This window comes from Eleutherodactylus coqui, chromosome 10 (assembly GCF_035609145.1).
Source record: "Eleutherodactylus coqui strain aEleCoq1 chromosome 10, aEleCoq1.hap1, whole genome shotgun sequence".
Lineage (NCBI taxonomy): Eukaryota > Metazoa > Chordata > Amphibia > Anura > Eleutherodactylidae > Eleutherodactylus > Eleutherodactylus coqui.
This window is the reverse complement of record NC_089846.1, coordinates 8,908,431-8,936,311: the sequence shown is the minus strand read 5'-3', so window position 1 is coordinate 8,936,311 and position 27,881 is coordinate 8,908,431. Positions and strand designations below refer to the sequence as shown.

Here is a 27,881-nt window from a genome sequence, read left to right as displayed (position 1 = left end):
TGAGATATAAACCTTTCCCCGAAAATAAGTCATAGCTTGAAAAAAAAAAAAAAATACACATACATCCCCTTAGATGCCCTGTCAGCCCGGCCGCATCTTCCCCCAGGGTCCCTAGCACTGATCTTCCTCTTTTCTGGCTGGGGATTGAAAAAATCCCCACTTCCTGGAAGCGCTGCCTCGGATTGGCTGACGCTTAGCCAATCACAGCCAGCACTTGATGAACCAATCACAGCCATTCATAGAGTGCTGGCTCTGATTGGCTAAGCGTCAGCCAATCACAACCAGTGCTTCCAGGAGGCGGAGATTTTTCAATCCCCAGCCAGAAGAGATAATGATGATCAGTTCCGGGGCCCGGGGAGGATGCAGCCGGGCTGACAGCTCTTCTAAGGTGATGTATGTGTATTTTTTTCCTGCAGCCAGGGCTGAGGTTATAGCTTTGACAAGAGGATTTCCTACTGTCAAATCTGCATCGCAGCCCACGAAAATCGCGTTTTCGTGCGATGCAACAGGGAAGAAGGCTCCATAGGAAAACATGGGCTACAAAACCTCAAGTCACGGGCATATGGCCGGACCCGCAAGGTTTTTGTGTCGGGATGTCGTATGCTACAAAACATTGCATGTGAGAAGTAACCCATAGGAAGGCATGGGCTTCACATACATGCGATTTGTAGCATTGTAGCAACGTGACTGTCGCCCGTGTGAACGCGATCTGAACAACAGAGCACGTTCAATGCTGACGTAGACTGTCCAGGACAATCTATAACTCTGAAATGGCATGAAGGGGTTAACCCCGTCCAGGAACTGCCATAAAGTAAAATAAGGAAGGTAATTGTGTGGTGAAGGCGATCGATAATGATTTCCAACCAGCTCCTGCCTTCTTAAGGACACGATCCACCTGCCTTTTAAGCCTAATGGTTTGCTTGTAGCTCAGGCCAAGATGTCACCCGGTACGGAGAGCGGAGCGATGGGACGGAGCGAGCCCGCCGCCCAAGTTCCCCAGCAGCAGACTGACGCCAGCCTTCTGCAGGTGGAAACGGCCAAGTATTAAAAGCTCGCAGGCCGCATCAGCGATAAGGAGCGAGTCCTATATATAATTAATACCTCTTATATAGCGCGGAGAAAACGTGCCGCGGTCAGCAGCTTCCTAGAGAACAAAGCCTTAAAGGGAAACTCCATCCTAGATCTGCTAGTGACTCAACTACAAGAGCTGCAAGTGCAGAAAACAAAGGCGCAGTAGCCACAGTCCCGCCTCTAGCCCTAGGATCAGTTTAACGCTTTTCAATCCAATTGTGGATTCAGAGTTTCCAAAAAGGCTTTCACTTTTTGCTTTCATACAACAGTGCCATCTGCTGGCTAAAGCCAGTGTGTGCGCCAGGGAAACTCGGACAGCGGAGTGGCTGGCAATAGATGGTAAGAATACCCTGTCGGATGTCTTCTGACATTGGAGCTGTACAAGCTTCAATCAGAATGTAGGAAGACGTCAGACAGTGGATTGGAAAGGATTAAATCCTGCAGATGGAGACCCTCCAGTCCTGGATGAAGAAAGATGGCTGTGCAGTGGCTCTGACTACATGACGTACACTGCACATTAGTAGGTGTCACGAGTCTAAAATGCTACATGCTGCCAATGTGGGCAGCATACATCGTCTTAGACACATACTAACACACGGTGTATATCAGGTAGTCATAGAAGAAGTTACGCCATCTTTGTTTGTCCAGGAGCGGAGGATCGCTTTAAAGGGGTTGGACAGGGTTCTAGAAAAGTATGACTGCTTTCTCCCAGAAATAGCGCCACCCTGTCCAAGGGTTGTGTCTAGTATTGCAGCTCAGCCCCACTGAAATGAATGGGGTGAAGCTGCAGTACCACACACAACCTGAGGCCAGGAGTGGTGCTGGTTCTGGGACAAAGCAGCCATGTTGTTCTAACCCTGAACAACCCCTTTAAACCTGCATTAAAGGGATCCAGATTTACAAATCCAGCACTCTAAAAATTGAATTTCACCCCGCACTACGCTGTTAACATGGCACGTCTGCAAACCAAATAATCCGACAAGCAGCACAAACCAGTAAGCCACTATTCAGCAGAGGGTTTTTTTTTACGATGCAAGCCTTTAATAGGATCGCACCCCGATCCACAGTAAAGTCCAAAAAGTAGGAAGGCGGCAGCATCCACGGTGCATCATATACAAAAAGGAGAAAAACCTGTATCCCCAAGGTCCATAGCAGCGATGTTTCGACCCGTCTGGGGGTCTTTGTCACTAAAAGTCTTTGGGGAATAAAAGTTTTCCTCCTTGTTGTATCGGATGCCCCCGGGGATGCCGCCTTCTTCCTACTATTTGAACTTAGCATGTCTAGACAATTTGTGGCGGTCGTGTAAATACACTGCGAGACTAAAAATTGCATTTGCCTGCGTATGGTGCCGAGTCCTGCGGGTTTTTGTGCACACAAATACAATACGCCCGTATGGACGAGCCCTAGGTATAGAAAAGGGGCAGCGCAAATTACGAAAGCAAACAGATGTAGCCTGCCAAACATTGGCTCCATCTGTACATAACCTTAATCACTGGATAGTAGAAAGTTCCACAACTTTCCAATATTCCACACTATTTTCAGGATCTCTGCTTGCTGTCAGGAACTAGAAATATGCTTCATTAGAGCTCATTCACACAAGCGAATATACGCCACGAATTTACGTATGTAATTCACGTGAACAGAACCCATTGACTTTAATGTGTTCTTTCACATTTGCGTATTTTCACGGGGGATTTTGGTCACATTCATAAAAAAAAAATCATGGCGTACCCCAACTTTGCACGCATTTTCACACTGAAATACTGTATCACGTATATGGGGCATGTAAAAACGCTGCGAAAAACCCACGCAATTGTGTATATACACTGCGTTATTGCACAGCGTATTCACGCAACCGAATCCCGCCCATGTGAATGCACCCTTACGGCCAGAGTCTGTGACCCGTCTTAACTGCTGGGCATTTGCTACAACTGGATCCAATGTAGGCGATCCTCTATGAGCTAAACAGGCTAAAGACTCCAGGCTGATACACTGCAACAAACCATCAGCACTGAATAGAAACTCAGAGGATTGTCCAAACTGGAAACAATTTTAACGAACCCTTCTTGTTGAGTCTGTCTTGTTCTGATAGTTTGTTGCAATGTGTCAGCACAGGTAAAAGGTATGAGGACGAGGCAGACTCCGAGGAGGTTTGCTAGACTTGCTTCTATTCGGCCAATCCCCTGAGTTTCCCTCCTGTGCTGATAGTTTGTAACAATGTAGCAGTCTGGAGTCCAGGCCATTCCGCTCACAATGGAATGTCTAGCCTAGATCCAGCGGTCACCAACCCTCAGCTGTGAGATGTATTCTGTCAGGACAGGCTTACAGCCTTGTTCCTATTCACTGACAGCAATCAGACAATGACCAATATAAACTCTTTGAACAATTGTACAACTTTTTTTTTTTTTTTGCAAAATGAAGAGAAACCTCATTAAGCTGGAGATGGATCGAGGCGTTGCTGCGTTAGCTAATTATCTCCACGCACAGATGAAGCTTGGGTTGTTGTGATCTTTCCATGAACCCTATTGGGGCGGGGGAGTTGTTGCAGCGGAGATTCCCTCGGCTAGCGGACCTGCGACGAGGGAGAGACGACTGCTGGGAATTACTTGGGATTTAAAGAAGGGCAGATTTATAAACATGCAGCATAACAGGAAGTTCCTAGACCTGGAAGCGCCAAGAGCGCCCCCTAACCGCATTTAAAGGGGGTGTCTACATCGGACAAGCCCTCTCCATCGGCTTAATCTAATGAAGACCATATACTAGAAGTACTATGCAACTCCTAATGACACGGTGTCAGCTGGAACCCCTATTTGTTATAACTCGAGGCGGGCATCTCCATGAAGAGCATACGATGCTGGACCCCCCTTGAGATGACACTAACTACTTCCACCAATTCCCAAAATTGTTTGAGTGGTCTATCACATAGTGAATCTACACCCATCTCAATCAATCGGATTGAGCTCTCCTGCCAAAGCAGATTGGGCATCAGCCTGAAGAAGAGTAGGGCTCCCCTACATACACATCGAACTTGGCTCCGTGTTGGTGCCAGGGGCTAACCACACTGTTTCTTGTTGTATCCGTTTCACATACGGACTTTGGAAGTGTGCCCCGATCTGACTACAGATTTCAAGACCCAAACTCAGAGCATCATACGTTCGTAGGGGTTTGGGTCCAGAGGCCAGTGTTCAGGCCTGAACACAGTTTTGAAGTCCGTACTTGGAACGGACGCAACAAAATACAGTGTGGTTAGCCCTGGAGATGTGCAACTTACCTGTGTGAACTACGAATCCATGAGTATGTCACCAAAGGATCTCATTGTTGGCCTCAGAAAGCAATGACATCTCTGCAAGTGAAACCTATGCGGTCACTGCCGCCAAATGATCAGCTTCAATGAGAAAACCGTCGTCTATGTATCTGCTGCAGAACAACTCCATCAGGTCCCATCTATATGGATTCCTTAAGGTCCCTTTACACAGGACATGTAAGCGCTGGACTGCCGCCTGACTACACTCCTGTGCTCATAGTCGTTCAAGTGAATGGAGGCACAGATCATTCCAGTATGCCTGCCTGCATTCATAGGAAGCAGGGGTTGCCTAAACCTGAGCTGCTCCCGCTCACATTGGCAGATAGTTGCTGGTTTCTTTTAGTTCTGCTAAAAACCAAGCAACTCCCAATAAATGAGCGATTTCTCAATCGGTGCCCTGTCAGCAGCCGCATGTACACGGGATAACGAATCGCCCGCTTTCTGATCACAGCGAATTTAGGCGATAATCACAAGTAAAAGTACCCTTTAGGCTACATTCAGCGGGCGAGCGCGATATCGACCCGAGAAACCAGGCCCAAAATTGCGCTTGTCAACATACATTTTATTCAGGGATGCGAGGGGTTTTCCACGCAAAGACACCTTGTATCACTTTCGTGAAATTGCAACCTTCCGGCGCTTGTTTCACGCGCATCAGTGGATCGGCAAGTGTTTCCCATTAATTTCAATCATCACATTGCACGACTGTCCCATTGAAAACAATGAGCGATGCGTTCAGAGCGCTGCGGCTGCGATTGTGTACCTTGCAGCATCGCTCACGTGTCTGACTGTATTCAAAAGAATGGAGTTCATATTCACAAGAGTTTTGTCCGTCTTGCAACGCACAAAACTTGTGCGAGATTGAGGCTCGTGTGAATGTAGCCTTAGGGCTCCTTCCCATGGACGGATTTCCACAACGTAATACGCGGTGGAAATACGCTGCATTGCCCGCAGCTATTAGGTTCTATTGAACATAATAGCACAATGCTTACGGTGCGGAATTCCACCGCGGAGTTCCGCACCGTAAAATCACCCGACCTCACCCGCGGCATGCTCTATTTGCCGCGGGTGTACGCGCGGACGGCGCCGTCCGTCACGCTATCTTCCGCTGTAGCACAGCGGAAGATAGCGTGAAACCGCTTCCCCGCCTACCGCCAGTCGCATCATATGACGCGGCCGGCGCGTCATGTGACGCTGTGGGCATGTCATATGACGCGACCGGCGCGTCACGCGCTCTATTGCACATGCGCGCCGAAGCGTCATGCGGGACGTAGGACGGCGGATCCGGAGGTAAATATTGGGGTCTCTGGGGGGGGGGGGGGGGGGGGCGCCGTGACGGGCTCCGACACTTAATTCCGCAGCAGAGCCCGTCACGGCCGTGTAAAGCCGGCCTTACTCTTTTGATCCAGAAGAAAACACAAGATACTTCCCACCTTGTTCTTGTGTTTAGGTCAATGTTTACTACCAGAGACTGGGGAAGACAAACGAAAAGTGGGCACCTAAAGGCTTGTAAGCAAATGGGGAGATGGAACAATACCTCTGCAGCGCCGCCTATTGGAAGGCAGCATTCCTGCAAGTCAATATCAGACTTTTTAGACAAGCCTTGACTGGGAATGGAAAGCCCAGCCAGAATACGCAGACGGCTCTTTCAAGGTGGTGCTCTCCTTAACGAGTAGCGATACCGTTCCTGACCCACGTCTATAGGCCTCTAACTACCCAAGGCAGAAGCCTACAGCACACTGATGAGTGGCAATCACCCCGAAATAGTAGCCTGTGTATGGGTATTCGGGCTTGGCTTTCTTCAGTAGTGCTGGACCGTGCACTACAAGGATTGGTGTATGAAATGGGGATGTATAACGAAAAAAAGAGGAAAAAAGGAGGGAATGAAGAAATGAAACGCCGGAAAAAGCGAAAAAACAAAAAAGGAGTTACTTATTGACACTTCTGGGTTTTCAAGCACATCTGAATCTTTTCATTCTTTTCCCATCTATTCCGCACGCGCCCCGCGTCTCCACTTCTCTAACGTTTGGTACAAACTCTTACATAATGTTTACACACAGATATAGATTATACATTTATGTTTTCATTCTTCCTTTCCTTTCTTTTCATTCATTCCCTTTTTTAATAAAAGAAGTCTGATTTCATGTCCTTCCCATTTTGACTTCTTCTTGGAGGTTTGCCCCACTGTACCAGGTTTTCGTCTTTACCCTGGCCACGCTCTCTGAGTGCAGCAGTCTTCTGGTTGGCAGCACCTCCACCAAGAGGGAGTCCTCATCCCACTGACCCACTTCATCTACCTGGGGGCCAAGGGCCCTCCTTTGGGTTTGCTCCACCTCTGTGCATATGAATAAGATTCTTGTTGTACACGTTCGAGAACCCCTGAACCGGCCTCGTGTCTTTAAAAAGCGTTGAATGTTGGCTTACACATTAAAAAGAAAAACTATAACCCATCGCCTTGGCCCTGCTTACTTTTCTAGAAGGTTGCTCCATCGACCAGTGTTTTCAGCTGCCTGCCCGATGTTTACCATATGGGTTGGTTTTCCGGGGCGTACCGATGCCTTCTGCTTGCCCTTCGATGCGCGCTATATTTTTGGAGGGAGGAGGAACTGAATAGGGTTGGCCACCAATGGTTGGATCCCATTATGATCCCATTATTGCAGGCAAACCCCTTTAAGTGCAGTATTTGAATCGGTTTCAAAATGTCCAAATATTAGTTTTTTTAAATGAAAAAACAGAAAAAAATATTTTATTTTATGAAAAATAAAACAAAGCTGTAAGAATATCCAGAATTTCTATAAAACACCAACTAGCGGCCAATGATCAAAAAGTCAACATTTGCAATCGGGAGTACAATTCATGAGATCATCACATTCTCAGCGCCCCCCGAGTCCAAAGCCTGAGCAATGTCCGAACGTCACAGAAGTGCCCAAGGCACGAAGCAAGCTCTCACATTAACGGCCTCCGCCGAGAGTGGCAGGTCTCATCCGTGCAAGCTCCCCGAACACTGGATACATCTTCGTCCCGGTCTCAAAAACAGCGGCCTTAGAGTGGGCATCGGAGCGTCACCAACCCCCCAGACCGTAGGTTGTACCTACTACTGTCGACAGGTGTCATGAAAAGCCTCTAAAGTGCGGAAATCCCTCCACGTGGGTGGCAGACCGTCCTGCAAGAACTTTCCGCAGCGTTGGCACGGAGCCTGGAACAGCTTGATGTAACTTCTTAACCAGGTCTGCAAAGGGAAGGGGGGAGAGAAGAAGTGAAATCAAAAATGTCATCCTAGCTGTCATGTTTAATGCTCTGGGTGACGAGATGACACAGTCTGGCCCGCGCCCAGGCGAGACATGCTGATCTCACAACAGCTAAAGTGTACAAACTACCGCTCCAATTTTTTTCCTACAAGGTCAAAAGAAAGCTGATTTATAAGAAAAAACGGCAGAAATTGTGCTTTTTTTTTTTTTTTCCTCCGAGGCTCAGCGATCCTAAAAGCAGCATCCCATATGGTGCGGAAACTTTATTTAACACACAGAGAAACCGCCGTGAGCGCCAAAAATAATCGGCACTGCTTGGAGATAGAGATATTAATACAGGGCTCACGTAGCGCAATATCGTACACAGAAGCGGTGGGGGGGATATGGCCATATACTGCGGGTGAAAAGAACACAACTTTCAATGTGTATTAATACGAGAGATTATTATCCTGGACCGACCATAGGAGACTGAAGGAAAAAACCCGCTAAATGTCCCGTTTTTGGGCGATTCGGTCTCAGAATCGCCCATTATGGTCTTATGGCAGCAAAAAAAAATGTAAAACTTGCATTGCATTTGCACATACATTCTATCTTCGCTTTTGAAACATCCGATTTTCACGTGTCGTTAAGATGGCGGATTGCGGCGTGGATAAGTTGTGGAATTCTGTACGCTGCCAATTTGAAATCCGCATGCAGGTGAAAAAAAAACGACTAGGTTTAATTGGCGGAATCCATATTGGAGAGATCTGTCGCAGAAAAGTGTGGTTTTCTGCTGTGGATTTACGTATGCGGTTGGCGTGGATCTGCACGCGAGTTAACGCCAATGTGCACACAGACTTTTTCCAATGCGGATGGCCTGGGGGTTTAGCCCGGTTTAATGTGCGGACCTCCTGATGCGGTTTGCCTTTCCCACGCCGCTACTCTGAAGTCCACACAGTAGAATCTACGGCATGGACTCCCGATCACATTAGAGGGACGACTATTTCGTGGATTTCGCCGCGGCGTCGGTTTGGTTTCCTTTTGGATTCAGCATCAAATTTTAGGCAAAATTTGGGGGCTGGCGGCATCAACCGATGAAAGTCTGCGGCCGCCACGGATGTCAATCGTGTGAACAAGGAGCATGACCGTTCTGCTAATTCCACAATATATTGTCCTTCCTCCCCTACAAGCAGCAGCAGGAGCGCGCCGAAGAGGGTGGTGGCGCTCCAGAGCGCTGTACCTCCATGGCCGCCCGCCCGGCCTGCAGGAGGGGGATTTTAGAAGAAAATGACAAATTTTGAAGATTTCTTTCTTGGGTATGAGGCGGCCGTTCCCACAGTAACCAGCAAGTCCGAGACGTCTTCCCGCTGATGGATGAGCAGGTGCCGCCACTGCCTTCTGCGTCCGGCTTCCTTTTTATACAGCAGGAACACATCCCTCTAAAATCCTCTGACAGGTTTTGGGAGAAGCGGCGCGGTGTGATCGGTGGGTAAATAACAACCTAAGGGAGGCTAAATAGTTACATACTCAATATTTCTTCCTTCAATCAATACGGGAGGAGAGAATGAGGGATGGGCTGCGGCCCGGGACGTACATTTGTCTATGTTCAGGCGAGCTCCTTCCCCGCAGAAGCCGTCAATAACTGACTTTACGAAAAACAAACACTTAAAGGCGCGCGGCGCGGCCGCATAATGAAGTCATAAAGCGAACAGAAGGATCTGGAACAAGAGAGACTGAGGCTCCGGCACGCTGGCGTGTTTTTGTTGTGTGCTATCTGTGTTATTTCATGGACAACACGCACCCATTATCGCATATGGCGCTACTCAGACGGCCTGTGGTTTTTTTTTTTCGGGAACCAATGGTCAATCTGAAAAAAAATTAATTGCATGTCATAACAGATCATGAAGAAGAATTAGGATATGCAAATGCAGGTCAATGTGCGGGCCGTCCGTGTATTGGACAGCGCACGGACAGGCGTCCTTGTGGTGTCCGGCGCGAGTTGCGCCTGAACTTGGATCCATGGCAAGTGTGCGCCGGCCTACTGGAGAAGATCCTTCATAAATGATCGGCATTTACCTCTACTGACCCCACAAAAGCGATTCAGGTGACAATTTTGGAGGACTGCAATAGAATTCTTGACCCAAATGATCATTTGAGAGTCGTGCCCTACAAGGTGGAGGATAGGTAATATTACACCCAACTTTTGATCATGTTACCCCTGGACTGGAGAGCAGCTGTGGAGATGACGGGATGTCAATGCTGGCCGGTACATATGTATATGGAGCCACTGACTGTGGTGGGGAACATTACTATGATCACACACAACGAATGACCCCTTTATTAGAGCCCCCCACTATCTAGTAGCGCGTTGGACCTTCAGAACCGCAGCAATCTGTCGCAGTGTAGATTCTACCAGTTGATGAAACTCGCCTGCAGGAATATCGGCCCCAGATTAGATGGCGGTGCTGACATGTTCTGACCAGCTGACAGGAAGGGGTCACCGATTCATGCTGCTTGTACCAAATTCTGACCTCCCATCAGAACGGGGGAACAGAAACTGGATCCATCTGACCAGGAGATGTTTTTTGCTGCTCAGTTATATAATTGTTGCGCTCTTTCCCCCCCCTGCAGTCTAGTCTGCCTGTTTTCTTAGACATAATGGCATTGGAACTGGTCGCTTGTTGTTACAGCCCATCTGTGCAAAGGAACGGCAAGTTTTGCATTTGTAAACATAAGTTGGAGCTCCAGCGTTGTATTCGGTTGACTGAGCGGCACCTGTTGGTCAGAACGATTCCTGACATCCTCCTCTGACCCCTTTCAGTGATGAGTTGTTTCTGTCCGCAGGATCCCCTTTCTTTGGATGTTTTCCACGATCGCGCCATTCTCTGTATACTCTCCACACACTAACATAAACCCCCACCACCTGGTTGGCAGTGAGCCCCGGCTAGTCTAGCACCGATGACTGGCCTCGTTGGAAGTCGCTCCGATCGCTGGGTTCCCCATCTAATGTGGATTCACACTGATTCTGATCCACGGAAAACTTGTCATGTGATTTTATGCCGCACTCCGGCATCCATACAGGAGAGCGCCAATTGTGAGTGGGTCGGGGCTCTGATGAAGGGGCTGTTGTGTGACAATGACTATCCCTTCCAGCTGACATGTAAGCTCAGCCAGGACTTCCATAGGGTGGAAGAGGAGAGTAATTACGACATTCCTGCGCTCTGTACGGTCCGCTGCTCAGTTGACCGGTGACGGGTCCGGGATATCGGCACTTCTATTGAGTGTCTGTCAGACTCTCCAGTGAAGGACCTCAGCTTGAGCTACAGCCGATCGACCAAAAGCCCCCCCGGCCCTGGTGATTGTACGCAGGGTAAGCTGGTGCTGACTGAGTAGCGGGTCTCGGCGGCGTTACGACAACTTTCTACAAGTCAGAACGGATCTGGGGATTTTGGGATGAGATAGATGAGAGCAGGAAGGCAGAGCGGGAGCCGCCGGCCATACACTGCAATGTGAGAGGTCAGGTAAGTAACGCAGAGGCCATTAGACTGTGGGGGGGGGGGGGGGGGGGCTATACCGTGGCAGATCTACTCCCGTTAACGAGTGCCAATGGACAATACAGCAAGTCGAACGGTGCTCATCAGTGCCGTTTACTTGCAGCAGCGATCGTTGTCCAGCGTTTGTGAGATGACCGCGGACAGGTTTACACGGCTCAAGGATTGGAAATGAACGTTTGTACAAAGGTTTGTTTGCCCAATTGTTGGCCTGTGTAACAGGGCCTTAAGCTCCTACAGGCAGGACCTGCCTTCTGTGTCATGTGACTTCCACTTCGTATGCATTATTAGGGCTCGGGGCACTTGTTTGCATCAGGGGAGTCACTGTTTTCCCTGTTTTCTGCCTACGAAACGTAGCATGAGGCACCCAGTGAAATCAATGGACATGGCTGCTATCAACAAGGGATGATATGAAGTAGGCTCTTGGGTGAATCTAACGTGTGGAGAGACCCCTCTACTGGCTGAACAAACCCTAAAATCACATTTGAAGGCGGCTGTGAAAAAGCTGAGAAATCCTTTACCTGGGAACCCAATGGGTTCTTGGGTCTGGGCAGGGGTCTCAATGGGGTCTTGGGTCTGGGCAGGGGTCCCAATGGGGTCTTGGGTCTGGGCAGGGGTCCCAATGGGGTCTGGGCAGGGGTCCCAATGGGGTCTGGGGTCTCGGCAGGGGTCCCAATGGGGTCTGGGGTCTCGGCAGGGGTCCCAATGAGGTCTGGGGTCTCGGCAGGGGTCCCAATGAGGTCTGGGGTCTCGGCAGGGGTCCCAATGAGGTCTGGGGTCTCGGCAGGGGTCCCAATGAGGTCTGGGGTCTCGGCAGGGGTCCCAATGAGGTCTGGGGTCTCGGCAGGGGTCCCAATGAGGTCTGGGGTCTCGGCAGGGGTCCCAATGAGGTCTGGGGTCCCAATGAGGTCTTGGGTCTGGGCAGGGGTCCCAATGAGGTCTTGGGTCTGGGCAGGGGTCCCAATGAGGTCTTGGGTCTGGGCAGGGGTCCCAATGAGGTCTTGGGTCTGGGCAGGGGTCCCAATGAGGTCTTGGGTCTGGGCAGGGGTCCCAATGAGGTCTTGGGTCTGGGCAGGGGTCCCAATGAGGTCTTGGGTCTGGGCAGGGGTCCCAATGAGGTCTTGGGTCTGGGCAGGGGTCCTAAGTTTGTATGATCTGGGGTGTGAATTCATTTTAAGAGTCTGAATGAGTTTAGAGGTCTGGGGTTTAATATTTGGGATCTGGTCTTCCCACTAGCAAATAGTAATATATCTGGATATAAGTTGCTTGACAAAGTTTGTTAAATCTTAACAAGACAACATCTTTAAAGCTCGTATTTCACTACGACTGTCGGCTGACCGCAACCTCAGTTACGTGGAACCGTACTAAACCTAGCTTATTTCCCCTGGTCTAGTATGTTTCACATTATCCGATAATCCAGCATCCAAGGGACAGCAGAGTCAGATGAATGCACATGTTCCTCAGCGCACTCCAGAAGATCATGGAATAGTCCTTGCAATATGCACCGGCATGGATGTGCACAGGGTGGCACTCTACAGTCGTGGTGATGTGCTGGTATCTGGGGGTTGATGCCTTTGCCAATATATGCCATCAGCATAATGTTCAGGAACGGTCCAGGACCTGATAAGTGCCGGACTTTAAGATAACTCATGCCAATCCTTAATAGTAGGGTAGACGGACCATAAAGTGCCAAACTGAAGGAAGCTTGGCTAAATCTACACTATCCAACCAAAAGTATATAGTGTCTTATTAGCGTGTCCTTAACCATGCTACATAATATATAAAGCCATGGAGGTGTCACAGGAGCTGCACACTATTGGATCTACGGTTTATGCTGCTGAACACAAGCTGTCCATCACAATGCGCAATACATCGGCCCGTCTACAATGGAGCGAGGAGCGACGTCATTGGCCCGTTGAGCAATAGAAGAACGTTCTACGGAGTGACAAATCTCGCTACTCCATCGTCACATCAGACTGACGTACCCGGGTGTGAAGGATCCTGGGGAACGCTGCCTGCCGGAGTGTGTAGTGCCAACAGTTCAGTAGGGGAGGTTCTGTTACGGTCTGGGAAAGTATTATGTGGCATGGATGTCCGCTGGTTGTAGTGCCAAGAGCCCGGAACACGGAGGTGTACATGGACGTTCTAGACAATAATGAGCTGCCAACAATGTGGTAATACTCTGGGAATGGTCGGCCATACTTCCAACTAAATAACATGCCTTGTCACAGATCCAGCGCTGTTTTACGTTGGTTGTAGGACATGGATGTTCCATGATTGGACCGGTCTGCATGGAGTCCCGACCTGAACCCTACTGAGCATCTCTGGGACGAGCTGAATTATCAGGTCAGGAAATATGAACAGCGTCCATCTTCAGGCGTTTTCAGGATGAATGAAGGGAAGCCCCAGCTGAAGTCTATCAGACGTTAGTAGGAAGTAAGCCATGGATATTCATTAGTAGGAAGTAAGAAATAGAGAATATCCAGTGTCGTTAGGACAAAAGGAGCCCCACTAAGTATTAACATATGGAAATAAATACTACTTGGGATTCTTGTCGGGTGTCCGATTACTTTTGGTAGGATAGTATAGACGTCTATTATTTTTTCGGGGAGGAGGTGGCGATCGCTCCTTGGTGAATTTTTATAACATCTGAACATTGGAGATCAGCGCGAGGGAAGGATAAAAACAAAGAAAAAAAAAAAAGAAATCAATAATCTCTGAATTGCCAATTCTGTGAAGGTAAAACGCGTGATAATTCTCCTCAGCTTCAGTGCTTTCTGGTGATAAAGTGGAAATATTTTCTGGGCCAGTACTCACCATAAATGACCGTACCACCACATCGGGCATCTGTGGCAGCTGGTAATGCAGTAAGGCTGTTGTGGCGTGATCCGTAACCTGGAATGCATCACAAGAATAAGAAGTCACATCATGAAATGCGTTACGACGATAGCAGTTATACACTATGCTGACAAAAGCATTGGCCCCCACCAATCCTGTGCCATTAGGTGTAGAGCTGACAACGGGGTCTGGTGGGGGGATGTCACCAGGTGTAGAGCTGACAACGGGGTCTGGTGGTGGGATGTCACCAGGTGTAGAGCTGACAACGGGGTCTGGTGGGGGGATGTCACCAGGTGTAGAGCTGACAACGGGGTCTGGTGGGGGGACGTCACCAGGTGTAGAGCTGACAACGGGGTCTGGTGGGAGGACGTCACCAGGTGTAGAGATGACAACGGGGTCTGGTGGGGGGACGTCACCAGGTGTAGAGCCGACAACGGGGTCTGGTGGGGGGATGTCACCAGGTGTAGAGCCGACAACGGGGTCTGGTGGGAGGATGTCACCGGGTGTAGAGCCGGCAACGGGGTCTGGTGGGGGGATGTCACCAGGTGTAGAGCCGACAACGGGGTCTGGTGGGGGGGATGTCACCAGGTGTAGAGCTGACAACGGGGTCTGGTGGGGGGGATGTCACCAGGTGTAGAGCTGACAACGGGGTCTGGTGGCGGGATGTCACCAGGTGTAGAGCTGACAACGGGGTCTGGTGGGGGGATGTCACCAGGTGTAGAGCTGACAACGGGGTCTGGTGGGGGGATGTCACCAGGTGTAGAGCTGACAACGGGGTTTGGTGGGGGCGATGTCACCAGGTGTAGAGCTGACAATGGGGTCTGGTGGGGGGATGTCACCAGGTGTAGAGCCGACAACAGGGTCTGGTGGGGGGACGTCACCAGGTGTAGAGCCGACAACGGGGTCTGGTGGTGGGATGTCACCAGGTGTAGAGCTGACAATGGGGTCTGGTGGGGGGATGTCACCAAGTGTAGAGCTGACAACGGGGTCTGGTGGGAGGGGATATCACCAACTAATCAGTATAGACATTGTAGCTTCTGGACCTTCCAGAGGCCACTGTTGGCCATGTTATTGGAATATGGAGACAATCCGGTGTGTTCGGTGCCGCCACGTTCAGGGAGACCTCGTAAACTGACAGAACGTGGACATCGAAGCCTTGTAGGAGCTGTGAAGACATCACACACATCGTCTGCCCTCGCTCAGGGGGTCTCACAGGCAATTGGGACCAGAACCATCAGTAGGGAACGGCATGTGAAGGGTTATTATGGACAAGCGGCTGCACACAACATCACGGCAGTGACAGCACAGCGGCGCCTGCGATGGGGCTCGGAGCGACGGACTGTAAGTGAGTGGAAGCAAGTGTTGTAGATAGATGAATCAGAAGGTGAAAATGAAGCTGGACGGATCATCTTAAAGGAATTCTTTTTGGGATTAATTATCACGCCTGTAACGAGGAGCGGGCATGTGATGCCAGGATTGAAGCGGTGACATTTTTTACTTTTATCTGGATCCGGAGATAATAGGCGGCCGTCCCGCTGCAAAATTCCCACTTTCCTGAAAATTATTTGACACATCTAAAAAAATGTAACTATACATCTGGTGAAGCGCAAGTCTGCAGGCAACAGGGCTGTCAATCGCGGAGACAGCCTTTATCCGAGCAAACAGCGGCAAGAAAAACACGGTGAGATCAATGATGAACAGGGGAGACGAAAAAGGAGCGGAGAAACATTGAGATGTACGATCGCGCTTTCAGGAGGAGACGAGGGGGGAGCGAGGGGTGAAAAACTAAGTTGTAGCTGCCAGAGACAGGAATGAAGACAGGGGAGGGGAAGCACACATCACGGAGGAACCTGGATTATCATGGCCGCCTGTGTCACGCTCCGCCCCCTCCAGCATGAGCCATAAGACAGCCGATCAGTTCTGATACGTTTCTTGGTTCTTCCTCTCTGGCGTAAGGCTATGGCGGCAGAATACATGTTGGAATTAGCGCAGATTCTGCCCGAAAATCTGCGGCAAAAATCCACGACCAAAACACAGACTTGGACTTGGGTTTGCTGCGGGTCTGCACACGGATTTAGACCCTTTCAATGAGGCAAATCCAGGTGTAAATTCCACTCCATGATGCGGCCCTTTTTTTTTTTTTTTTAAACATGCGCATTTCATGTCCACGGCGGTGGAAATCCTCATACGAGGTGCAAGGTCTAAGGTCGGCTAATTTGTTTTCCCTTGGAAATAGAAGCAGACAGAAACATGGGACACATTGGAGACGATGGGGGCATTCTTCAGGGATGAGACAGATGGCAACGTCGTCCAGTGCGCAGAAACCGCGTGACAGCGGCTGGAGCTAGAAGAGGTTTCAATACTTAAAGTTGCGAGGTTCACGCTCCAAGAACAAGCGGTAATCTTCAGTTTTCTTCACTTGCATGGAGAGATATTCATCGTCAGTTGAGTGAAGCATGTGGTGAAGGGGTCATGTGGGTCGGCGTCAGCACCCAGCAAACCCGGGCAGGTGTCGGGGCCCACTGCGCTTGAGGGGCCCAATCAGGGATGGGATCAATCCGGTCCTTGTTGTTTTAGATCAACTATATCTGTGTCTTTTAAAATGTGGTACTGTAAGAAACCAAGTGCTTCCTGTTCTACCAACTAACATTTCTTCTGTGGCAAGAGGCCAAGGGGGGCCTATAAGTGATTCAGGGGGCACAGTGGGGCATTTAAATTCCTCAGGGCACAGTGGGGCCTTATTAATTACTCAGGGGGCACAGTGGGGCATTTAAACGACTCAGGGCACAGTAGGGCCTTATCATTTGGGGCTAATGAGGCCTATAAATGACTCAGGAGGCACTGGGGGACCTATAAATTACTAAGGGGGGGTGAACGGAGCCTATAAATCACTAAAGCGGCCTGAGCAAACCTGGAATCAGCCCAGGGTGCCAAAGACGTGAAAAATGTGCATTCGTGGGTGCAACAGTTCTAAGAAGGCCGAACATTGTATGAGAAGGAACTAAAGGAACCAGCCGGTCCGACAATATGATTACATGAGTGGAGCAAGTAGACATAGAGGACCACTGATTGACTGGGGAAGAGATTGCCTGCAAAGCTGGCATTCCCATAGGATCTGTGCCCCCCCTCCTGTGAAGACCCGAGGATACGGAAGGTTTGCTCCATCAAGGCGACGCTCCTGATCTTCGGGCGGCCCTTATTCAGGGGTTCCTTCATGTTTAAAGTGGTTCTTCGCGCTCCCAACTCCTCTGACCCTGCATTTAGTGATTTTTGGCTTTCTCCGATGAAGGGCCCTCTCCGCGGTCGCACGTTTTCCAGCTGTGCCGCTCTTGCATCAGCGATTTTCCAGGGATTTGCACTGAAGTCTGCCACGAATCCAAACGCTAAGTCATTTTCAGTGGGACCAATATGCTGGATGTCCCAGCTCGGCGTCCTCGTCACGGGGCAGCAGCTCTTTTTTTCCGGCACACCAGGATTTCAAATGTATGCTTGGAAACGAATTTCCATTCGAGTCAGCAGACTAGTAGACCTGAGACCTGCCGTGGGTTTACAGTGGAATCGCCACAGAATCGGCTTCAAATTCATGGCCAAACCCATAGTGTGGACAAGACCCAAGAGTGGCTTCATGCCGGACGACCATCGAACAGTCGCTCCTATACAGCGAATTTAGGGAACGCTTAGTAAAAAGGAAACCGCCACCAACCAGACGACGAGCAAGAATCCTTTCACTGGCTGTTTTGTTTCAGCTCTCCTAAGGCCCCGCACATGGGCAGAAATTCCGCGGCGGGATTTCCCGCAGAATTTCCGCCCGTACACGCCAGCATAGGATTGCATTACAATATGCAATCCTATGCAGACAACCGCGATTTGTCTGCGCGAAATCACGCACAGAAAACAAAATGGCGGCATGCCCTATTTCTGTGGGGGACTCACAGAGCCCCGCACAGAAACGTCCCTCCCCGGCCGCCGGCTGCGGTCTGTGCATGCCTTGACTACTCGGCACATGAAAGATTCGGGGGCGCAGGAGCAGGTGAGTGACGCGCTGCTCTCTAAGGGGCTCGGGTTGGGTCATGCTGCGAGAATTCTTGCAGCCGGATCCGACCCGGCCGTCTGCAGGCGGCCTAAAACTAGTTGCTGATTAACCCCTTCAGACCAGAGATTTTTCATTTTCGTTGTTTTGTCCACTTTTTCATTTTTCCATCGCCGGCCGTACGAGGGCTCGTTGTTTTTTGCAGGACGAGTCGTATTTTAAGGGTAACATTTAATGTACCGTAAAATGCAAAGAAAAACTTTAAAAGATTCTTAAGTGGTAGGAAATTAAGAAATAATGCAATTGCACCATGAAGGGGGAGGGGTGTTTCGCAGCGTTCGCAGTGCAGTAAAAAAGACATACGAACTTTGTTCTATGGGTCAGTACGATTACAGGGATATCAAATTTAAGGGTTTTCTTTTAAAAAAAAAAAAAAAAAGGGAAAAAAAAAAAGTTTTCGTAAAAAAAAAATATTACTTTCCGCCGCCACAATCCAAGACCTGTAACTTTGTCTTATTTTTTGCCAATTAGGCAGTGTGGCGCTCGATTTTTTCTCGGTGAGCTGCAGTTTTTATTACCATTTTGGGAAACCTAAGTCTATTTTAATAACTTTTTATTCAAATTTTTTCGGAGCCGGGATACAAAACAACAATTACAATTCAGGCATTTTGTCCTTTTTTCTGTTATGGGCTTCGTTTGCGGAATAAACATTGTGATATTTTAGTAGTTCTGACGTTTACATACATGGCGATTCTAAACACGTTAGGTTTCATTGTTTACAGTTTTATGGGGAACCCGCAGGAAGGGTGTTTTATTTAACTTTTAATATTTTCAAACTTTTTTTTTTTTTTTTTTTACACCTTTATTTAGTCCCCACAGGGACAAAATATACTGCAGTACTTCAGTATTGCAGTATATAGCGATTTCTGATGTTGTCCATCAAGCCCTGCGAGCCCATCAACACCCCCCTGGCCATTTTGTGGGGGGTTCAGCTGACTGTTTAGACGAGCAGTCAGCTTTGACTGCTACTTGGATAAGTTCACCATTCAGAAATCTGGATGACAACTGCTGCAGAACCTTCAATAGTGATCCAGTAGGTTGTCATCCAGCTTTCCTAGAACCAGCTATAACTAAGGAAAGGCTAAGCCGGTCGCCATGGGGGCTGTAACTGTACATATATACTGGTCACCCAACTTTTCCAGGAACAGACCATTTTTCAAGAGGAGATGCCCTTTAAGAGGTTGCAGTGAGGCCGTAGCATTCCTCCGCTTGCGTTCTCTGTACACGGGGAGCACGTGATGCGTTCTTCTTCATGTCGGCGGCACGCAGGGTATTGATTGCGCCCAACAAAGAACTACTGATAAATACAATTTTCTGGTAACATTCTGACCCTATTAGTCTCATATTAAGGCTTCTCGGAAGACAGATGCAGGCGTCTTGGTGAATGACCGTGAAGTTGCGCCCTCTCTCACCTTGAGCCCGGATCATCAATAGCCGGATCTATTAGCCTCATGAATGCATTCATGCTCCGGCTCTTTAGCTCGCTTGCACGATATTGACGAGAATATATTTTCATACATTAGCCGTATTGTTTCTGCTGCAACTTTGCAGTACGGAGGGAGCGGGAGGGCGCCCGCCCTGGTCAATTCATACCTGCAGGGGGCAGGCTGGCTGCTAATGGCCACAGAGGTCTGGAAGGTCTGTGCTAATTATTTACTCTTTATTTGCAAAGACTTTCTTCAAGGACAATAAAACTCTTTCAAACAGGAAGTTTATACTGCGGATCACCAGCGGTTGGGGGGAGTCTGATGTCACCGAACCAACGCTGCACCGCCGCTTCATTAGACTCCATCTAGTAGCATTGGACCTCCTTCCTTTGGCCTTCAGAACCGAAGCCATTTGTCGTGACGGTGATGAAAGTAGCAGGAATATCGGCCCCTGCGGACAGGAAGCTTCTTGCAGTTGCCGCACTTCGGGGTCACAGGGAAAATTTCCATATGAAAAAGCGCCAACCGTGAGAGGGGCCGGGGCTCTAATAATGGGCTGGGGTCTCTGATAAAGGGTCCGTTAGGTGTATATTCCCCCCCTTCTTGCTTGTCTATCCCAAGATGGCAGCCTCTGTTAGGGGTGGACATTTCCGGTTTAGCTCACACCTGACCTCCCTTTTTTGCAGCTTTTGAGTTATTTAGTCACGGCTTCACTCAGAAATACGCCATTCCTGCGCTCACCTTCTCTGTAGCGCCGCCTCTGTCATGGTTTTCACATGGGTCTACTGCACTAGCACTAGCTGACAACTTCCATTAGAGTGCCAAAGAAGGCGGTCTTCCAGTGGACCTACTCTTGTATTGCTTGGCCTGTGTCAGTCTTCACTGCAACTCAGGTTTTCTATTCATAAACCAGGAAAATCTGGATGCACAGGGCTAAAAGTTCTGCCTAGACGAGTATATAGAGAGCTCCGTGACTGTTGTGGCCGTTCTAACGGTGCATTCCCTATTGCTGAGTATTACTCAGGCCAGCGAAACGGTTAACGTTGGAAGTGGCTCTAATCAGGCCGGCCTCCTGATGGTGTATTCATGGGCGTTTGGGGCTTTTGTCTGGCTTGTTTTTTGAAGCTCGGCAGGCCACAAGCCGCTGTGTTTACTAGTTGACATTGTCCATTCATCTTTGAGCCGGCTACCTGGAGTTCTGTCATAGGGACGGGCGCACACATCCTATTCTCCAAAGACGATCGGGGAGGCAGAGCGGCTGGACGGCCTATTTGCCGGGGGAGTCTAAATGCCACGTTAGAAAAAAAAAAAAAGTCCTGACAGCGGACTGAGATTATCTGTGGTCACCGGGGAAGCCATTGATCCTCCATAGCGGCGGCGCCCCCTCCGAGAATCAAACTCTCTTTTTATCCGCAGTCTATTGTGGCAGACAATACCCGTCAGATTTAGACTTGGACGACACAAAGGGAAGGCGTGAAGGCCGGGTATGAAGTTCATGATCGCCCCCGGAGGGTGTTCAGTAATGTGCCGCACATTAGTATTCAGCGCTGTAAGTCTGCAAATCCATCGTGCGCTCGCAGTCAGGGAAGAGACGGATCCCGCAGTCGGGATCGGATGGAGAAATGACCCCAACGCACTAATGACCATGACTAATTAGTGACTCCCCACCCCCATGTATAAGCAAGCAGTGGAGGTACACTGAGGGTCCCTGCATTGTGCTGCCTAGGACATGCGGTTTCCCAGATACAAAGGGGTCGATCCCTGTTGCCCCCATAGAACCACAGTCTTCGTCTCCAGTGGCCCAAGGACACTAAACCTACATCATCCTCTACAGGGTCACCGGATGGTCCCATTTTAAGTATAAAGGGTATCCCCCCACATCATGGAACATTTAAAGGGATTTTCCAAGACTGAAGTGTTGACGATCTGTCCCCTAGATTGGTGAATGTCAACATTCAGCTGATTCAAAGGGCCACAGTGCTCATGTGATCGCTGATATACAGTGAAGGGCCACAGTGCCCAGTCAGAGCGCCACAGCTGATTGGAGGGAGTGCCGAGGTCAGACCCCTGAAAAGACGTCCATCGATATCCTAGTAATGGAAAATCCCTTTAAGTATTGACCTTCATACTCCCTTAAAATGCCCAATTTGTACCTTATTTGCATCAACCCCACCCCTTTAAGGGCAACTTAATGGGAGAAAATCCCTTTAAAAAAATGGTAAGGTCATGGAAGAATCCTGTAATGGCCAATGTTACACTGACCCCCATCCCCGTGTAAAAGGAGACTATGCCCCCCACTTCTACATGAAGGTCCCTCTTGTAGGGGGGAGACCACATCCGCCTCGTGTAGGAGGAAGAGAGGACGACGACAACCCTCATGTAACTGGGGGAGAAGACGACGTGCCCCCCCCCCCCCTATAGAATGAGACAAGGAACACACACCCACACCCTGCAGAAAAGGAGGAGACAATGATGACACTGCCCACCCCTTGTGTAAGAGACTCAGATGACGATGACCCCCAAAAAAGTAGGAGACGACAACGACGCGCCCCTGATGTACAGGACGATGACAGCGACCCAGCGGTGCAGGATATGAGGATTGGGATTTGTTACTTTGCTTCCTTTACTTGATACATGTCTTTCAACCGTCATAATAAAAAAAAGCCCCATGATGGGTGGAGCTTGGTTATCACATGATTGTATGCACCTGGCTGAATACTAGAAGGGGGTGGAGCCTCAAGTTGCTACAATGTAGAAACAATAATGCTGCTGTGACTGCAGATAAAGGATTCTCCTCTGACTGGAGCTTCGCCCTTCAGGACCCAGAAAAGCTGGGTGATGATCCCTGCGGCAGCCATCGTGGTACTCAGGAAAGGCTACGAATAAATAAGAAGATGGCACACAATTTCATCTAAGGCGCGGTCCCTCTCTTTGGCGCAGCGGTGCACCAAGTGATGCGTTTTATGAATTAAAGGTCTCGGAGGTTCAGTAGGAAATTTTTTTTTATCAGCGGTACAAGATCTTCCCAGCATCATGAGGGGGGCGACGGCGGCGCTGCTACCCCTGTAGTGGAGGCTGTCAGTGCCAGCTGGGCGGTTTACAAGTAAAATGAACCTGAAGCAGTTTAGTGGCTTGTGAAATGTGCGGCTCGCAGACCCCTCGGGCGAGGACGGCCCTTCATAAACAAACCTAATAAGGCAGCTCTGCTGAAGCAGCAGGATGAATTCATTGCAGCGGTGGGCAGGGGGCGAGGTCTCCGTGATCTCCCAGCACTAGGAGAGCGGCTTATACCAGACTTTCTGGATTATCAGATGGCGGATACAAAACTGTTGCAATTAGTGGCTTATTGGACACTTTTCGCAGTCAAGTTCGGATACCGTGTTTCCCCGAAAATAAGACACTGTCTAATATTCATTTTTGCTCCAAAAATAGCACAGTGTCTTATTTTCAGAGAGGGCTTATACTCACCTGGTCTGCGGCGCCTCAATGCCTCCCAATGGTCTTCCCAAATTACTGAATGGCTGCGATTGTCTCATCGAGCGCCGGCTGCGATTGACTGCTGGTGGTCGATTAGCCAATCACAGCGCTCGCTTTGCTGGAGGCGGGGTATTCAAAGCCCCGTCACCAGCAGAAGCTCAGCTGTAAGACGAGGAGGACGCAATTTACTGCAGCGCTGCCGGAGATCAATGGGACCAGGTGAGTATTGATCTTTTTTTTTCGGAGGAAGGCACTTTAGCTAGGTCCTATTTTCGGGGGAGGCCTTATATTTCAAGCCTCCCCCGAAAACCCGATAGTAAGACCTATCAGGGTAGGACCTATTTTCTGGGAAATACGGTAGGTTCCCATGAATGGGGCCTGTTACCGGCCAGGCACAACGGCTACGCTCACCTTCTGGAAGACTTGATAGTTGGACTTTGACCAGATGTCCAGCTGAAAAAGAGAAACAGAAAGGATTAAAGCGCCAATTCTGGACTGTCCGTTATACAGCACCCCCACTTCCAGTAATCCAGCACGCATGCACAGGGATAATATGCTGGACAGGTTGGTATTCTGGACCTCTACGGTGTAGTTAAGCGCAGCGCTGACAGCGGGCGGTGGGGGGCAGCGGGGGATTTACATATTTACTAAGTGCATTAATTATTAAGAGAGGAGTGAAGATCAATAATGACGGACTGCGGCTTTCACCCGCGCTGGTGGACGCAGCGATGTCCTTGGCGAGTTCAAGGAGCCGAGAGGAAGAATCTGAAGTACAAAGACAGCTGTGAGCCAGCCCCTATGTGCCAGTCATGGAGGATGGCAGGGAGCGCCCACCAGCTGCTCTGCAACAGGTCCACTAACTGGCGCCAAGCCCTGGACAACGGTGCGGCTACAGTGTGGCATAGAAGGATACGGCGATCTGTATGTGTATAGGGGCGAACTGATGATAAATATACACCGCTGCCCACATGATACATCATGTACTGATGCTATATACACTGACCTACGGCTGCCCTGAGGCTATATACACTGACCTACGGCTGCCCTGAGGCTATATACACTGACCTACGGCTGCCCTGAGGCTATATACACTGACCTACGGCTGCCCTGATGCTATATACACTGACCTACGGCTGCCCTGCTGCTATATACCCCCTGCTGTACTGATGCTATATACACTGACCTACGGCAGCCCTGATGCTATATACTCCCTGCTGTACTGATGCTATATACTCCCTGCTGTATTAATGCTATATACGCTGACCTACAGCTACTCTGATGCTATATACTCCCTGCTGTACTGATGCTATATACTCCCTGCTGTACTGATGCTATATACACTAACCTACGGCTGCCCTGATGCTATATACTCCCTGCTGTACTGATGCTATATACACTGACCTACGGCTGCCCTGATGCTATATACTCCCTGCTGTACTGATGCTATATACACTAACCTACGGCTGCCCTGATGCTATATACTCCCTGCTGTACTAATGCTATATACTCACTGCTGTACTGATGCTATATACACTGATCTACGGCTGATCTGATGCTATATACTCCCTGCTGTACTGATGCTATATACTCCCTGCTGTACTGATGCTATATACACTGATCTACGGCTGATCTGATGCTATATACTCCCTGCTGTACTGATGCTATATACTCCCTGCTGTACTGATGCTATATACACTGACCTACGGCTGACCTGATGCTATATACTCCCTGCTGTACTGATGCTATATACACTGATCTACGGCTGCCCTGATGCTATATACACTGACCTATGGCTGCCCTGATGCTATATACTCCCTGCTGTACTGATGCTATATACTCCCTGCTGCCCTGATGCTATATACTCCCTGCTGCCCTGATGCTATATACTCCCTGCTGCCCTGATGCTATATACTCCCTGCTGCCCTGATGCTATATACTCACCGCTGTACTGATGCTATATACTCACCGCTGTACTGATGCTATATACTCACCGCTGTACTGATGCTATATACTCACCGCTGTACTGATGGTATATACACTGACCTATGGCTGCCCTGATGCTATATACTCCCTGATGCTATATACTCCCTGCTGTACTGATGCTATATACTCACCGCTGTACTGATGGTATATACACTGACCTACGGCTGCCCTGATGCTATATACTCCCTGCTGCCCTGATGCTATATACTCCCTGCTGTACTGATGCTATATACTCACCGCTGTACTGATGCTATATACACTGACCTACGGCCGCCCTGATGCTATATACTCCCTGCTGTACTGATGCTTCACGCACAATTAGGAAAGCGATAGCGCTATACGTATGTTTTTGGCTTCGTCGCCATGTACACCAAACTAGAATCAAAAAAGTGCTCCCACAATCTGACCCCAAGGTAGCAAAACCCCAGCTGTGCGACTACAGATCTCCCCAGTATCTGCACCATCCCACGTGTGCAGCCGACACGGATGTCCATACCGGAAGCACTACACGGAGGAGCCATCTCGCTACCAGAACATTGTCCGATAATTCTCCTTTTTCCAGCCTATTGATTATCCCCGAATCCCCCGCTCCGCCATATAAGCTGCCCCCCCCCCCCACCCGCTCGCTCGGACTCTACGCTATACCAGCATGGCGGGGCGGGATGCCATATTCTGAAGGTCGTGCGAATGATTTCAAAGTCGATAAACGAATCGCAACCTTTCTTGCATCTCATATCAAACGGGGACGGTGCCAGCCCCTATTACAGAAATCAGATGCCGTCCCTCCCCGCCGGAGCGCCCCCCCTCCCTGACAAGTTCTACGCTCATCTTTGAAGTGGTAGGGAAGCGGGGATCAGAAATTACCCCAGAGACGGCTCTGGTGATCTTTGAAGCTCGGCTTTGATAGCTTTGTGCTTTTCACTTGCCGAGGTTGGGATGATGTGAGCGGCCGCTGACGTGGGGTAATTAATGAAGCCGTAGTCTGAACAGACGCCGCTGCTCAACGCGAGGGGGAGCTTAAACTGCTACATGCACTACAGAGCCCAGGAGGGACGGCGGGGGGAGCTGCCCGGATAACTGCTCTCCGCCGACCTCGCTGTGCAACCGCAACAGAAGCTGTCAGGTCTGGCGGCTGCACAGACGGCCGGATATGGAGGCATTAGAGGGGTCTTCGCATTTAAAGACAGAGGATGGGGATAAGTGCGTAATCACTGGCGGTCGGACCGCCGGGACTCCAAGCACAGCGCACCCATGTGAATGAAGTGGGGGTACACATATGTGACCGCAGCTCCAAGCACTCCTATGGGATGGGGGATGATTGAGTAGTACATTGCTCTCCGCCCGTCCTATGTGCTGCCGCATTCACATTGGGCATTCGGATGAGCCATGCTCAGCGGTCGGACCCCAGCGATCAGGTTTCCCATCCCCTATCCTGTCTCTTTAAATGAGAAAATCCTTGTAAGGCTGGGTTCACACGGGGTGGAAATACTGTGGAAATTCGATTGTGGACCCTCCGCACAAAAATTCCGCTGCAGGTTTAAAATTAAGACTAAGCAGCAAAGGGGGCGAGATTTGCAAAAATCTTGCCTGCAAACTAAATAATACGACCATAGTCAATCATCACAGTGCTGCAACGCCATCTTGTGGTCTAAATGGATCTGCCCCTTTAAAGGGGTTGTACAGTTGTAAACTACTGATGGGTCCATATTCAGGATAAGCCATGAATAGTTGATCATCGGGAATCTGTCACCTTGGATCCCCTGTGATCAGTCGTTCTCTGGGCCAATGCCTTCTTGCACTGAGCTGATTTCTGCAGGAAACAAACAGCTCTGTTCTGACTGCAGTGGCCAGGATTGGTATTGCAGGCAAAGTTCCCATTCACTTCATATGCCTGCAATACCAAGCCTGGCCACTGCAGAGAGAATGGAGCTGTCTGATTACTGCAGATGACCAGCTCAGTGCATAAGCCCAGAAAACAGCTGATCAGCGGGGCTCCTGGTAACAGACTCCTGCTGATCTACTATTGATGACCAATCCTGAGCACGTCTCAATAGTTTACAACTGGACAACCCTTTAGGCTGTTGAAAACTGAAGTTTCCTTGCTACATCCATTACTGAAAGCGGAGTGACCACCAATATGGCTGCCATTATAACTCCCGCAATGTTTATCACTCATTTTTCCTAGACTCTCAAGGTTAAAAGAAGCGATACAGCCGTGTGCCAAAGCGATGTGGCGCTAAACAGATCCCTATGCAGGACAATAGGAGAGCGACAACCAATATGGCCGCCACTGCAGATCTCACGGGTTTCCCAGGCTACTGAATGGCAAATTCCCCTAGTAGAGTTAATATTGCGTTACGTCAGGTGTTACAATTTGCGACTTTAAAGTGGCTTCACATAGGTGAGGGAGGAAAAAAAAAAAGTCATTGCACGATTTTCGCCTAATGAGTTAGTCAGTAAAAAAATTGTTGAAAAATCGCGTGATTTCTGGCTGTCAGCAATGCTTTTTTTTTTTTTTAATAATCTCACATCGCATTGCTACCGCCATGATAGAAATCGCACGATTTTTTACTGCAAAGTCAATAGAACTTAGGGTGGTTTCACACGGGCGAGAAAATCATGCAAGAGTCAGTTTAAAAAGCAGATTATGAAACCAATGATTTACAAGAGTTCCCTTCCAATCAGCGATGTTTTCACTGATGCGATATTCAGAGATTAAGAGAAAAAAAAGGTTGCAGCGCGCTCTGCGATTTTTAAAATCTACCGTGTATTCCTATGGAGCCTGTGTTTTATCGCATCGCAACACAACAAATGTGCGCTGCGATGCAATGAGATTTTAACATTAGAAAGTCCCATTGTCTTTTGCGGGGAAAAAAAACGCGTAATTTTTATTGCGGGCGGCAGCAATGCAATGCG

The 27,881-nt window shown here is 49.3% G+C and overlaps 1 protein-coding gene across 1 annotated transcript in view; it reads right to left on the bottom strand.

The window, feature by feature from the left end:
- Positions 1–7,096: 7,096 nt before the first annotated feature.
- Positions 7,097–27,881, bottom strand: part of MED27 (mediator complex subunit 27) — a 181,337-nt gene continuing 160,552 nt past the window's right edge. Inside the window, exons 6-8 of the mRNA XM_066580184.1 lie at positions 23,394–23,435; positions 13,968–14,045; positions 7,097–7,601 (exon numbers count right to left, since the gene is read on the bottom strand). Coding sequence (XP_066436281.1) covers positions 7,467–7,601; positions 13,968–14,045; positions 23,394–23,435 — 255 coding nt within the window. The 3' untranslated portion in view covers positions 7,097–7,466. The remainder of the gene's footprint in view (positions 7,602–13,967; positions 14,046–23,393; positions 23,436–27,881) is intronic.